Source organism: Colobus angolensis, unplaced genomic scaffold (assembly GCF_000951035.1).
Source record: "Colobus angolensis palliatus isolate OR3802 unplaced genomic scaffold, Cang.pa_1.0 Scaffold10, whole genome shotgun sequence".
Classification (NCBI taxonomy): Eukaryota; Metazoa; Chordata; class Mammalia; order Primates; family Cercopithecidae; genus Colobus; species Colobus angolensis.
The window spans coordinates 9,966,862-9,981,260 of record NW_012110919.1 but is presented as its reverse complement, the minus strand read 5'-3'; the positions used below and the strand labels follow the sequence as shown (position 1 = coordinate 9,981,260).

The following is a 14,399-nucleotide window of genomic DNA, read 5'->3' as shown; positions in this document are numbered from 1 at the left end:
AACAGATAAGGCTTCTAGGAATACAGGTGGCAATGGAAGTGGCATTTGAGCAGAGACCTGAATAACATTAGAGCATGAGGCATGCAGGTGTCTGGAGAAGGGAACTCGGGCAGGGCAGATGATGAGCGCAGAGGCCCTGGGCATGGGCTTGGTGGGCAGGAAGAGCAAGGAAGCTATGTGGCTGGAGCAGAAAATTCAGGTGGGCAGGGGTACTGGAGGTCACGGTGAGGAGTTCGGGTTTTGTTCTGACTGACTGATGGAAACCACTGGAGAGTGAGAGCCGGGGAGTGGCATGGCCTGATTCACCTCCTCCATGAAGCCCCCCTGGCTCCCAAGGTGTGTGTGCCTACATGGTGCCCTCTCTTCCCCTCGTATCTCACCTCTCAGCACTGAAATCCGCCTCTGTCTGCTCCCCATCTGTGTGCTCACAAGGGCAAGGGCTGTGCCTCATTCACCGTCACCCTCAGGGTGCCCTGCAGAGAGTCGGTATGCGGTAAATGTGTGTCCAAAGAGTGAGCACGCGAGCCGCCTAGACCAGCATCGCCGCCCCCGGCCTGGGGCGCGGGGCCTGGCGTGGGTTCGCCAGCGGCGTCCGCGTGCATGCGCGCACCCGCGCGGCGACCGTATAACAGGCATCAGCCTTTCTGTTTTAAAGCAGATCGACCCATCTGAGCAAAAGACTCTGGCCAATCTACCGTGGATTGTGGAGCCGGGCCAAGAAGCCAAGAGGGGCATTAATACCAAGTATGAAACCACGATTTTCTGATACTCGCCGTCCTCCTGTCCTCGCGGTGCCTTGCTCGCCAAGCAGTCCCGGAGCAGGCTTTCCTTCGCGCCTCCGCGTCCACCCAGCCCAGGAGGAAGACTGCTCTGAGCGTGCGGCCTTGTTAGGGGCGAAAGGCCACTGGCCATTCCTGGGGAAGTTCTTTCTGCACCAGTGACGGAAAACGCAAGACTTTCCGGTCGCAACCCCCGAGAGGCGTGAGTTGAGATGGGTTTTCCCCGATGCTCCCGACTCCCCTCCCCACCACCTCCCAAGGTATTTCTGATGACTCCGCCCCAGTACTTGCTTTGCTTCATTTGGGGATAATACCTTTTCTTAAAAAAAAAAAAAAAAGAAAAAAAAAAAGTAAAGGGGATCTCTAATACTGCCTAAAAGTATGTTTTCACTGTCAGCAGTCTTAAGGGTGAAGTCAGAGCAGCACTACCCCTCCCACCTCCAAAGCATCTGTAAAATCATTCTATCATTGAGTATCATTTAATGCAAAAGGACAAAAACAACTCCCGTGATATGATTGCCAGGAGATTCTGTTTCCCGATTTCTATATTTGTGGATTTTATATGTAATCAACTATGTCAGAGAAACAAAACCTTTCAACTGAATGATTGGTTCAAAAGGAAGGAATGATTTAAAATAGAGGAATTTATTATGCACAGCAAAATGTGTCTTGTATTAAATATTTTTATTAAAAGAATGTTTCATTAATGCATTGATAAGAAAACTAGGTTAGTTGTGAGGGATGTTTCTGGTTTCATTTCGAATAATTAAATTTCTATGGCTACTACCAAGAGGACTGGCTCAGTGGTGGCAAAATAGTGGTGATGCTCCCTAAAGCAGGAGGCCCGAAAGTGCTGAGGCAGCCATCAGCCTGCCGAGATTGTTTTTTTAATCTTCACAGTGTTTTAAAGAACATGTTAAAAAAAAAAATCTAGTGCTCCTGCTGTCAAGATTTCTGTCCTGGAAACCTTGTTTGAGAAAGGTGTTAATAAAATTCTATTGCAAAAATTTCTTTTTCTAGAAAAAGTAAATACAAAAAAAAGAAGAAATTCCAAAGTAATAAAACTTTTCTTGAGACAGACAAAAAAAAAAAGTTTGCTTACTATTTGATTAAATAAAATTTACTTACATTTCTTTAAGGTATTTTAATTTTTTAATGTCTCTGTGGAGTATTTGTATGATACCATAATGTATATTTATGTAGAATCAAATTATATAAACAATACCAATATCATTATAGAAAAAAACATTTTAATGTATATTGTTCTAACAATCATATTGTGAATCATTTTGAAGTTCATTAGAGCGATATTGATAAATTGTGGAATTGTCTTAATGTTTTTTTATTAACTGATATTATTTTAAACCTAATGATCAGTTACATTCATCAGTTGGTGAGTTTTGAAGAATAACTACATTTTATTTCAAACTAAAAAATGTATATGGTTTTAGTTCAGTGTTGAAGAATTTTAATACAATATTAAATTACTTGAACTGAACAGTTCCTTGTATATATTTTGCCTATTCACTGTTGATATGTATGTAGCAAAATGAGAGTTAAATAACACTAAAATATGGTACCAGGAGGCAATTGTATAGGAGCAAAGTCAATAGGAGCTTTGCTGAAACAGAAGCATATGTGTAAATAAGCTTGGGCTTCCAGTTATAAATTTTGTAATTTTTGTCATTATTTATATCCTATAAAAAAAAGCACACAAAAATAAAACAGAAGTTGTACAGCAGTGGTGCTTGGCATCGTTCTGTGAGCACCTTCCCCACTCCCATTTAGGAGCAGAACCAAAGGCCCAGCCTTCTCAGCATCTACAGCTAAAGGGACTTTTTTAATTGGCAAAATTGTTAAGAAAATTTGCCTAGTTCCAAGTTCAACCAGTCTGAGAAAGATACACAGGCTCTGAAACTTTAATTTCAGCCCTAAGCCCCCACTGCCTTCTTTTAAATATTAAAGCAGACTGTACGGAGGAATTGTCAAGACAGGCATCTCTAGAAGAGAAAGGATCACCAAACTGGATCACTTTTAGCACAGCATCGATGGTATGTTTGGAAAAACATTATCTACATGATCATCAGTCCTCTCATTTTTTCCTACACACACAGCAGCCCCATAGACCAGAGCAGGGCAGGAAAAAGGAAGGACTAGACCTACAGGGGGCAGACGAGAGTCGGCCCATGCATTGACGAAGAGATTTGCAGCTGATTTTCTTCAAGGGGAAATTTGACACATTGAATAACTTCAATAACCATGGGCAGGGGGGTCATTGAATGCTAACATTACTCAAAAAAGGACTTGAATTCAATTACTCCATTTAATTATTTCTTATTAAATTGTATTCTATGACAAATTTGAGTGAGTGAACCCTATGAAAATTATTCCTAGTTAATTCATTAATAAGTCATGGAAATGATTTTTCTCAAGACACACAAGATTTTCTCAAGTTGGAATACTTGGGAATATTGCTGGTTCAATGTTTGGATAAGATGGAGCAGAAGACAGGCTTGGATAAAGAAACACGTGACCAAATCCTCAAAAATCAATAAAAATTCACACCTGGATTCAAGGTAGCATCACTCCTAATTATTTCTGAAAAGAAATGAAAATTTGATAAGTGGTCTAGCCTCAAGAGAATTAGAATATAATGGCCGTTTTCAGGAAATCTCTAGGAAGAAGACTTAAAAAAAATAAATAAATTTCTACGTTCTCTTTTTAGATAGGCTAGTCGATCTGAAGGTTCGAAACACATTTTTTGAAATAAAGTTGGGTGACTAGCCAACACAGCCAGCACAGAGCCTACATGCAGCAAGGCCCCACTGAGCCACCCCGTGCTCCAGTCGTTTCTCCCCAGCAGTCAGCCAGGCAGCCCCACTGCTGTCCGTGCCTCTAGGTAAATGGACACAAGCATCTGCCTGCCCCACCAACAGAGTCCCGCTTCCCTCAGAAACCAGTTCCAAAGCAGGCAGAGATGGTGCTTTGAACTTGCTCAGGCCTTTTGACCGTCACCATGCTGCATATTGTGACTCCGTTAGTAGCTAGGAGCTGGAACTTATTTTTGTGGTTGAAATAACCCTGAGACCTTGGTGCCAACCAGGGGAGTGCCACCTCCACTTAACTGTTTCTGTCTTCAGCTCAAGTCAGTCTACTTATTGAGAACTCACTCTGTGCTTAGCATGGCGTCAGTTTCCTTAGAGTTGCTTCTGCAAAGATGATCATTCTACAGCCAACATATTGCACTCAGTGTACAACTCATCAAAAATCATAGCTACAAATTATTATTAAAACAGTTATTGTTTTTCTCTCCAAAACCTCAGAGACCTATGTATGGGGGGGGGGAAGCTGCATGGGCATTTAACTTTCCAAGAGTAGTTAACGACCAGTGATGTGAAGATTTACACATCAGGCTGAAATAAGAGATCCTTCATTTGTCATCTCCAACGGGGTCACCCGGCAGAAGGTGGCGACTGCAGCCACGGAGGTTTAATCAGGGCTCCTAACTTGGTTCAGACAGTGGAGGAGCGCAGGTATCAGATGACAGATTTCACAAGTACAGACGAGCTAATGGGCATGTTCCAAGCCCCGCTATTTAGGACATCTTGAAGTTCTGTCTCATCACCACAGTAAGAGCAAGAGATGGAGTCAGATTTTACAACCAAAGTCAGCTCACGATGTGGTAATAAAAACCATTCAAAGCAATTCATATTCAATACCCAATTTAATTGTCCTCTGGATGTCACAGTGTCTCAATCAAGCATCCCAACAGCTGCTCCCCAGGGAGCCTGCCTGCCTGCAGCCCTCCCTCTCAAGTGGCAGTAAGACACGTGGGAAGTCAAGAGGCCCCCAAGTAAGAGGCAGCATCAGCTGTTTTCTGACATTTGAGTGACGGATTTCTCTCTGATTCTCAAAAGTGCATGCTCAGTTTTCTGAGAGGAAAAAAAAACAATGCCAGTGTGCTGTGTTGAGTCAGGGGAGACTGAGAAAGACGAAAGATGCAAGTGTATTCTGGAATCCCATTTTAGCAGGCCGTTTCTGGGGTGTGGCTTTGAGCAGGTTGCAAACTCACATGCCTTCCAAGCCATATAGGTGACATGAGTGAGTGGGGTGGGGACTGTGCCTCGTCTCAGGGGCAACCGCTGCTGAGTTCCAGATGATTGTTGCCAGGCAGAAAGGAAGACCCTGGGTCCACAGATTTTCTAATAAATCTGGATTTTTATGCGAAATCATTGGGTTTTGAAGTGTTGGCAACAAACTCTGTTTTAAAAAATAAGTGTGAGCCACACAGAACTCATCTGTGGGCTGGGTGTGGTCTATGCATCAGTTGTTTGTGAACTCGTTTAGTAGCTTTATGACTTTCTGAGATTCCACGAAGCTTCAGCAACCTCACAGCTAGATACCCAGTTACTCATCAGGAAAACAGAGTGTTTGTGGCTGGGGTGAGTGGGTAGAGGGGGCAGAGATTCAGGGGTCGGTGACAGTTGTTGAATTGCTGTTATTCACCAGGTTTGTTCTGGGGAGTATCAGTTAGGAATTGAACTAAAGAACTAGTAGCAAAGACCAGCAATAACAGTGTCTTAAACGAGGTAGGGGTTGAATTTTCCCTCATGTAACATGAACTTCAGAGATAGGCAGTACAGAGCTGGAATTGTAGCTTTATAATATCATTGAAATCTCAAGATCCTTCTGTATTTCTACTCTGCCATCCTTTGGAAGTGGCTTTTAGCCTCAAGAATGCCTCGTTGTCACAAAATGGCTGCTGGAGCATCCTCCAGCACACACATATTCCAGGTATTAGAAAAGATGGTAAAGACCACAGGATGGAAGCATTGTCTAGCTGAATAAGGCAAACTTTTAAGAGCTTTCCTGGAAGCTCCACCCCACAACTTCTGCATACGGCTCATTGGCCACCCCTACATAGGAGGATGGAAAATGTGGCTGCAATCGTTAGTTTTAGGTGAGCATACTGCAGCCCCCAACAATGCAGGGGTTGTTAGTGAGGAAAAGGAGGAGATTGGATATTGTGGTGGTCACTGGCAGTGTCTACTACAGTGGGAATCATCACAGTAATAGCTAAAAGGCAAACACAAGCACACACAGGTGAGACACCTGAACAGAGAAAGCAGTGCCTGTAAGAGGGATTGATGACAATCCTGACAGAGTTGCTCTATAAATTAGCCACCAAACCTGAGCAGGAAAGATCCCCACAGCTGTGTTAATATGCACATCAAACATCTGTGCTGCCCAGCAAGCTCCTGAGAATGTTATGGGCAGAGCAGGCACAAAGGGGCACGCTGCGTCAGCAGACATCGCAGCGCCATGGGTGATGCTAAAGGAGGAGACTGGCAATCACTTGGTTGGGCATCAGGGGTGAGAGTAGAGGGCGCTGGCTCTCAACCTCCGCTGCACACTGGAATCACCCGGGGAAATTTAAAGGCTCCCTAGGAAGTGAATCCTTGAAGAGATGAACCCATTTGCTAAAGTCACACAGCTGGAAAGTTAGTGTAGTCAGGGTTGAACTTAGATCCACTTGACAGCCAAAGCCACACACATACCACCACACTCCTAAGCAGCAAGCCCAGGGTCTTTTCTCCCCTTGTTCCTAGTCCTCCTTACCACTTGATGGGTGTATGCATTGCCCAAAGAGAATCAAGTTTGGGATAGTTCAGAAAAAAGCAGGTGACAGCTTTCCCGCTAAGCAGTGTCTGTCTCCTAAAAGCCAATGGCCATAAGGAGAAGGAGGTGGTAGAGGAGGGTGCCTGGAGCAAGGTGTCTGCCATGGAGCAGAAGCAGCAGGGTTCCAATTTGTAAATCATGGAAATTTGGGCAGTACAGGAATGGGGGTTTGTAACTGGGACAAAAGATAATTATTATGCTGTTTATTGAGATCTATGTCAGATTCTTGACATATTTTTCTAAGCCCCACAAAAGCCTTTTACGTTAGGTTCCCTATTTGACAAATCAGGAAAGTGAGGCTCTAAGGGGCTGCATCTTTTCAAATGAAAGGAAAAGGAGAAGAGGGGAGATGAAATCAAGATGGCAGAAGAAAGCACACAGATCCACTAACCCAGGCCTGCCACTAATTTGAAATGAATCCCTTAAGAGTTTCAAAGTAGAAACAGGCTTCTCCGAAGGGAAGGCAACAGTAGCTCTGCTACCTTCCCTGCTCAATGCCTGAATCATCTGAGAATTGAGAGCAGGTTGGGCAGTGGCCAAGTGCTGGCAAATCCAATTCATTCCAACCCACCTCTCCTGTCCATTGCCTTCTATCAGAATGTTCCTGCTGCTTTTTTCAAAGAGCAATCTCTACAGGCACAGATACAAGTTAATCCGACTACCAAAAGCAGAAGCTCCTTGGGAGCAGACAGCATCTGGTGTCTTCTCTGAGAGCTTAGTAGTGATGTATCTGTCCTGATGCAAGTGGGTAATGAATGAAATGCGGAACCGAAGTGATGCTCTTGGACCCTCCAGCCCAGGGGCTTCAATGAGAAGGTACAGGGAGTGTTACCCAGTGGAGACACAAGGCCGTGGACCAGAACCCAGCTCCACCACTTTGCTGTGGGGCCCTGGAAACCTAACCTCTCTGCATCTGTTTCCACACCTATGAAAGAGAGATAACACCTTGCAGCACTGTTATGATTCAGTTAAATAATGTATGGAAAGTGCCCAGCCTGTGGGCTTGGCACATAAAAGGCCCTTAAAAAATAGTAGCTCCCTTCCTTCCTTCCTTCTAAAAGACTTGGTGTGTCTCCAGAGGTTAATTGACAGAGAGTAGGGCAATAAGCCCAAGATGAAGGGCTTAGTGAAGGGCCCACTGCTAATTGAAGGTGAATGTAAGAACGTCTCCAAAACCATCACATAAGCTAATGGATGACCTTCCCCGGCTAGTGAAACCAAGCCTTATGACCCCCAGGCTGATGTCATCTGCCGCTAAACCTAGGAGTATTCTACTTCCAGTTGTAACTGACAGGCGACTTACAAGCCTAAGAGTCTTGGCCTGTCTATAAAGAATGGCAGATTTGGATTCTAGCGCTGGCTTTGTCACCAATTAGCTGCTGGGGTTTAGTTCTTCCTCTAAAAACTGAAGCTGCAGTCTGCAGATCCACTCAACTCCTGTGAAGATAAATGAGAGTTGGGCAGTGCCTCAAGTGGAGCAGCGATAAACATTTGATTGAATGCGAACGTGTGCTCCCGCTCCTCAGAACAGCCACCTCGGTACTGAGCAGGAGTCTCCACTCACCTGCTCAGTGTTTTCCAGTTTGATCAGTTGTTCTGAACCCCCAGACCCAAACTCAGGCCTCAACCACCCTCTCTAGTTACATATTCCAGCCCTGGGTGATGGAAATTACAGAGGCAGATTTTTCTATTCATTTCTATGTGATAAGGAGCATTCCCAGTCCTGAGGGATTGACCTCATCAATGAATTTACAGTGAACACCAGCAACTTGTTTTCCTGAATCTTAATTGAAATGAAAATTTCCCAAGTTCTGGTTTTCTCACATCACTTGACTCAGGAGCAAGTCATTGTTGGTGCCAGATGACTTCAAAGGCCTGGTCTCTGCTGCGTCTCAGATGTGACCCCCTTCTTCTGCCCCTCTCATGTGAGCATATACAGTAATTCTGTAGTTAAACTCATAGCCCAAGAGCAGCGGATTTTCTAATTCAGGCATTTTAGCAACTGTATAGGATATCCATGGTCCTAAGAGGAGTGGTTATGAGCAAGGAATGTATTCCAGTGACAATCTTCAGAGACTAAGAATTATTAGAAAATCATTTTCTCCTTCGCTAAAGGTCAGTGAGTAAATTATAATATAAAACATTTGTGGAATAATGGACGGCCATACTTGCTGACTTAAACACTCCAGGGATATGTTCATTCATTTTATATTAGCAAACCTCTTTTATCCAAGTAAAGTTTTACTTTCCCCTAATGATGTTTCACAGAAAAAGGCCAAGCTAAAACGGCAAGATAAAATGCTGGTGATATGCTACAACTGCATTTGACAGTCTCATGATATCCTCATGGAAGGGGAGAACATAGACTGTGTTATGAACACGTGGGCAGATTCATCCCATGGAACTCCGGAGATGAATTCCAGTCATCCAACAAGTGTTTACTGAGGCCCTTATTGCAATGCTAGGCTCATGTTAGACTGTACAGTCCTGGCTTTCAAGGAGCTTATGATTTACTGGGGACCTCAATAAGCAAGCAATTCCAAAACAAGAAAAGCCATGACAGAGAAAAGAGAATGCTAGGAGAGGGCAGGGCAGCCCTTCAGCCCTTGAGGGTCATCTCAAAGAATTTGTGAAACATAGGGAGTTAGGGGGAAAAAGAAAATTGGGGAGAGGACAGCATAGAGAAAACAGCATACACAAAGCTACAGAAGGGAACTCGGAGCAGGTCCAGGGTTTAAACAGAAGTGTAAACACAAAGTTTAAACACAGAAGTTTAATGTGACTCAGATGAGTGCTCTGGAAAGATCATGCAGAGGGGCACAACTGGAGGCAGAGATGGCAGCTGGGGCTGTTGCCAGGCAAAGAGGAGGGGGCTCAAATGGCATTGCAGAATGTCCCCTGAGCACTGTCTTAGTGCAGGCAATGAGATAAGTGCTTCACAAGCTTTATCTCATTAAATCCTACAACAATCCAGAGGGAGAAACGGATCCTCATTTTTCAGATAAGACAACTGCTGATACTGTCCTGTTTTCTTATCATCTGTTGTCCCCATGATCTCTCAACAACGAAAATGTATTTATTTATTGCTTCCTCTGCTGCTTAAAACAGTGTGTGGCACGTAGACGCTCAAGGCGTACAGGACAGATAGGTGGGTGTATAAGCAGCCTGCTCAAGGACTCCAGCCAAGAAGACATTAAGTTAAGGGGTCCATGCCTGCTGCATTCACTGTACTTACCACACTAATTTGCAAGTCTTAGTCTCTCTGCTGGTCCTTTTCACTCTCCTGGGCTTATCCCTCATCCCACTGATCTCCAGACTGCCCTGGACTCAGTCTCAGGGCCCCCTGTCTTCTATCTACACCCACTTCACTGCTCATTTCATCTAGTCCTCTGATTTTAAATATCATCAATTTACTGATGACTCTCAGATTTCTACCTCCAGCGTGGCGCTTTCCCATGAACTCCAGAGCCTTGCATCCCGCCTACTCAGCATCCCCACCTGGATGTCTAACGGGCATCTCAAACTTACTGTGTCCGCAAAGCTGCTTTCATTGTCTTCTTCATCTCAGCTGACAGCAACTCTCTTCTTCCAGTTGCTCAGGCTAAAACCTTGCATCATTCTTTTCTTGTCTCTCTCACAACCTTTATCCAATCCATCAGCAAATCCTATTAACTCTTATCTTCCAAAATATGTCCAGAATCCAACTTGTCACAAGCTCTGCTGCTGCCACCCTAGTCTGGCCCATCTTCATTTTGTGCGGATGATCACAAAAGCTTCTCACTGGTTCCCCTTTCAGTTGATTCCCACTGCCTGGATGATTCATTAAAGCTTAAATCATATCACTCCACTGCTCAAACCTCCTACACTGGCTCCCAGAGTCAAAAGTGAAGTCCTTACTGTGGCCTAAGAGGCTGCCTCTGGTGCTACCCCAGTTCCTTTCTGCCCACCTCTCCTGTTAGACTCCCCACACTCACCCTTCTCCAGCCACATGGGCTACCTGGCTGCTCCCAGAATACACCAACCCATCCCCTGGAGTCTGCACCTGCTGTACCCTTCAGAATGGTTTCCCGACAGATGCATAGCTCACTTCCTCATATCTTTCAGGTCTGTACAAGTGTCAGCTTCTGAAAGAGCCAGTCTATCTAAAACTGTAACCCCTTCCCCTCCGCTTGTACATACCACCGAACTCACTATAGATTTTACTTATTTACTTTTTCTGTCTCTCCCTGGCCCTTAACTGCTGTAGAGCAAGAATTTTGTTTTGCTCACTCCTGTATTCCCAATACCTACAACAATGCCAGGCACATGGTACATCTCAATATTTATTAAACCAATGCATGAACAAACTAAGTCAATAAATAAATGAATTCTCTTTTTTACAGGATCTTCTTCATGCCAGCCACACCGGGCAGGAACCATCAGAGAGACACAATGAGGAGGCACTCAGAAAATTTTGATAGAATTGAAGTTACATATAGCTGATAAAGCCTAGATAGAAAGGTTGATGGATTCAGCTTGAATCTTTGACTTGAGTGGTCTAACAGATAAATGACAAGCAAAGAATGAAACAATCCAAAAATGTTTTCAAAACAATTTTGTGAATTTTATTTTTACAAAAATTTTTTAAATTCATATTTTAAAATGTATACCAAGGCAAAAAAAAATCATATAAGCTATATCATAAATACAAGAGAGTTTCAAAACATACAAGAGACATATAATGTAAAAAAAATTTTATATATACAAACTCCAATGTAATTTCTAATACAAAAAAAATACAGCAAGGGAAAATGCTTTAAAAATGCTCATCTGCAAACTACAAAACAAAATCCTCCTCTTGACCAACTGCATGAACTGCCATGAAATTTGCAGCTCCATCATATTAGGTGTCTCTTCTTTCTTCATGTTACCTTGTCTGTCTTCCCATTTTTCTTTTAAGACAGGGTCTTGCTATGTCACCCAGGCTGGACTCCAACTCCAGGGCTCAAGGAATCCTCCTGTCTTAGCCTCCCGAGGGGCTGGGATTACAGGCACGTGCCACCGCACCCGGCTCTTCATTTCTTTTTAAGACAAAGGCCATTCAAGGCTTTTTAAAAAATTGATGTGTGTTGTTATACTTTAACAGTCAGTGGCTTTTAATTCCAAAAGGTAATACTTTATGCTCTGAGCTATATGTGAGATGAGCCCCTAGTGTGTACAAATAAAATTATGATTTGGATATTCTAAGGAGACAAACCATTTATAGAAACTCCTTTTGATAAAATTAAGGTTTCACTTTTCACATTTGCTTAAATCACAGTAAGCCTGTAAACTAGCTCCTGGATCCACCACTTAAAAACAAAAGCCTCCTTAACAATGCAAAAGGTTGCATTCACTGTATTTATGGTTCCATCAAAGGCTAAATAGCTTATCTAAAATACATCTGAGTGATCTATTCCCTTACCCTCTCCCCGACCTACCCCACAGTTATACTAATATGCACCAAAAATAAAAACAGGTTATCTGCTATTGACACTAGTAATCATTTGATTTAGTTCCAGTTACAGAAACAAAAAAAAATCTTTGAATTTTGATTATTTTTTCTGGGAACCACGTCTACTATTAATTTATATCCATTGCCCTTAATAATATATTTCAGAGAAAATGTTTCTTTAGATTTAAGCTTCAATTAAAGTTCCTGATCAGGAGGTCAAAAATAGCAAGTTACTGAGTTTTTTCCCCTGTCAAAAGCGATTTTTCCTGATTAACCTTGGAAATAAAAGAAGAGAAAGGAAAGAAGAAAGGAAAGGAAGAAGAGAGAAAAGGGAAAGGAAAACAGGTTGTTTGGAAGGTTAATCTTCTAGAGTCACAGTGACTCTTCTGGAACTACACAGAAAACCAGAGAATTCTCCTGAAATTCACTAAAAGAATGGCACTCACAATGCCATTCATTTAAAAGTAAATGGAATTAGATGAAAATTGTTTTACTATTTCACATATCTTAGAAAAATCTTATTAAGACTTGTGATTAAAATTGGCCCTAACTCAATGACTAACATTTAGCAGTGGAGAAACTGCTTTTTAAAAAAGAAAAAAGTGAGGATTAGGAAAGATCAGGTTCACTGAAGTAAGAAGTTTGATACGTAAGAAACCAGAGGGAGCAGGAATAGTGTCCAACTCAGATACTGACAACTAGAGTCCAGATATGGCACAGGGCTGCCAGCAGCTACAGTGAGAAAAGGGTAGACCAATAAAATCTACTCTTTCCAACATACAAGTTTTACTTCACAAAAAAAACTGCTGAAGGCCAGGCCAGTGGCTCACATCTATAATCCCAACAATTTGGGAGGCTGAGGCAGGAGGATTACTTGAGGCCAAGAGTTCAAGACCAGCCTAGGCAAAATATGGAGACCCTGTCTCTACAAGAAAATTTTAAAATTAACTGGGTGTGGTGGCTCATGCCTGTAGTCAGCTACTTGGGAGGCCGAGGCAGGAGGATTGCTTGAATCCAGGAGTTTGAGGCTGCAATGAGGTATGATTATGCCACTGCACTCCAGCCTGGGTGATAGCGCAAGACCCTGTCTCCATTAAAAGAGAAGGAGCCTGGCCAGGCACAGTGGCTCACGTCTGTAATCTCAGCACTTTGGGAGGCCAAGGCAGGCAGATGATGAGGTCAACAGATCGAGACCATCCTGGCCAACATGGTGAAATCCCGTCTCTACTAAAAATACAAAAATTAGCCGGGCGTGGTGGCACACACCTGTAGTCCCAGCTACTCGGGAGGCTGAGGCAGGAGAATCGCTTGAACCCAGGAGGTAGCGGTTGCAGTGAGTTGAGATCGTGCCACCTCACTCCAGCCTGGCAACAGAGCGAGACCCTGTCTCCCAAAAAAAAAAGGGGGGCCTGCTAAATCCAAGACTCAGTTATTGAGTCTATTAAAGGAAATGCCGCAGACTACGCACACAGACACAATATTTTTACAGCAAATTTAAAGAGTGCAAAAAACTCTAAGATTGTATTTGGGAGAACAATACCCTCTTGGGGTAAGTGTGGTTCAAAAAGCAGGCCACTGCTACCCTGAGGCACAGCCTGCATAACAGTAATAAATACAGACAGTATTAAAATACAAATTTCCTTCAAATTCTTCTCATTAATTATGGCAACCATTTTGAATGCATCAAGACAGAATTACCAACAGTACAACAAGGTATGTATTCACATTTTCATTTGCATCTTAAGGACAAACTGTTAATGATGATCATGAAAAACAAGAGTAAAGGTATGTTCATTTGGGGAAAAGCTACATTAATATTATTCATCCAACCACAAACACTTTTGTAATGAATGCAATACTGCAAAACAATTCAGAGCTTTATAAAAAGTTGATATCAGAGTTTCATTAGAATTTTTTTCCAATTCAAAATTTTTAAAAGTTCAACTACATTAATGCTTAACTATTTTATTCTAAAGTCTGTAAAATATATAAAATACCAAGATTATCCACAGTCACATATGTTTTGAAGTCAGGGGACACATGTATTTTCTTAAGATTGGTTCCATTTGTGTAGAAGGTCTGTGAGGATTCCCCAGTGACAACGTTCCACCACTGTTCAGAGAAAAATAAAATTCTCATTAGATTGATAATTACACTGTGTGACAATTCATAGCGCCAGCAGATCCTCTGCCCTATGTCCTCCCCGCAACCAAACTCAAAGCAAACAGGAGGAAAATGTCTTGGGTTTAATGCTGAATACACTGTTCAACCGGGTCAGCCTTTCCTGATGAACACTAGTGATGGCCACACTGCTCCACCTACACCTAACTCCAACTGTGAGTTGTGCTGGAGAAACATGCAGCCTGCTTGAGAGCTGCAGACAGGAAGCTACAGAGTCCATTACGGCAGTGGCCGGACTCAACTCTCTTGTCTGCATGTCCTTCTCAGGAGAATGGGCAGAAGATTGC

At 43.0% G+C, this 14,399-nt stretch overlaps 2 protein-coding genes across 15 annotated transcripts in view; one reads left to right on the top strand and one right to left on the bottom strand.

Annotated features, from left to right (window-relative positions):
• ANKS1B (ankyrin repeat and sterile alpha motif domain containing 1B) overlaps window positions 1-11,684 on the top strand; it is a 1,301,363-nt gene extending 1,289,679 nt beyond the window's left edge. For 4 of the 9 annotated variants that reach the window (XM_011934476.1, XM_011934469.1, XM_011934508.1 and 1 more), the window contains one exon: window positions 656-2,520. In XM_011934476.1, coding sequence (XP_011789866.1) covers window positions 656-766 — 111 coding nt within the window. In that variant the 3' untranslated portion in view covers window positions 767-2,520. Of the gene's footprint in view, window positions 1-639; window positions 2,521-10,840 lie in introns of those variants that run through there. The other 5 variants (XM_011934483.1, XM_011934518.1, XM_011934527.1 and 2 more) reach the window with 3 other exon arrangements.
• Window positions 11,039-14,399, bottom strand: part of APAF1 (apoptotic peptidase activating factor 1) — a 95,152-nt gene continuing 91,791 nt past the window's right edge. For all 6 annotated transcript variants that reach the window (XM_011934545.1, XM_011934556.1, XM_011934564.1 and 3 more), the window contains one exon: window positions 11,039-14,043. In XM_011934545.1, coding sequence (XP_011789935.1) covers window positions 13,897-14,043 — 147 coding nt within the window. In that variant the 3' untranslated portion in view covers window positions 11,039-13,896. The remainder of the gene's footprint in view (window positions 14,044-14,399) is intronic.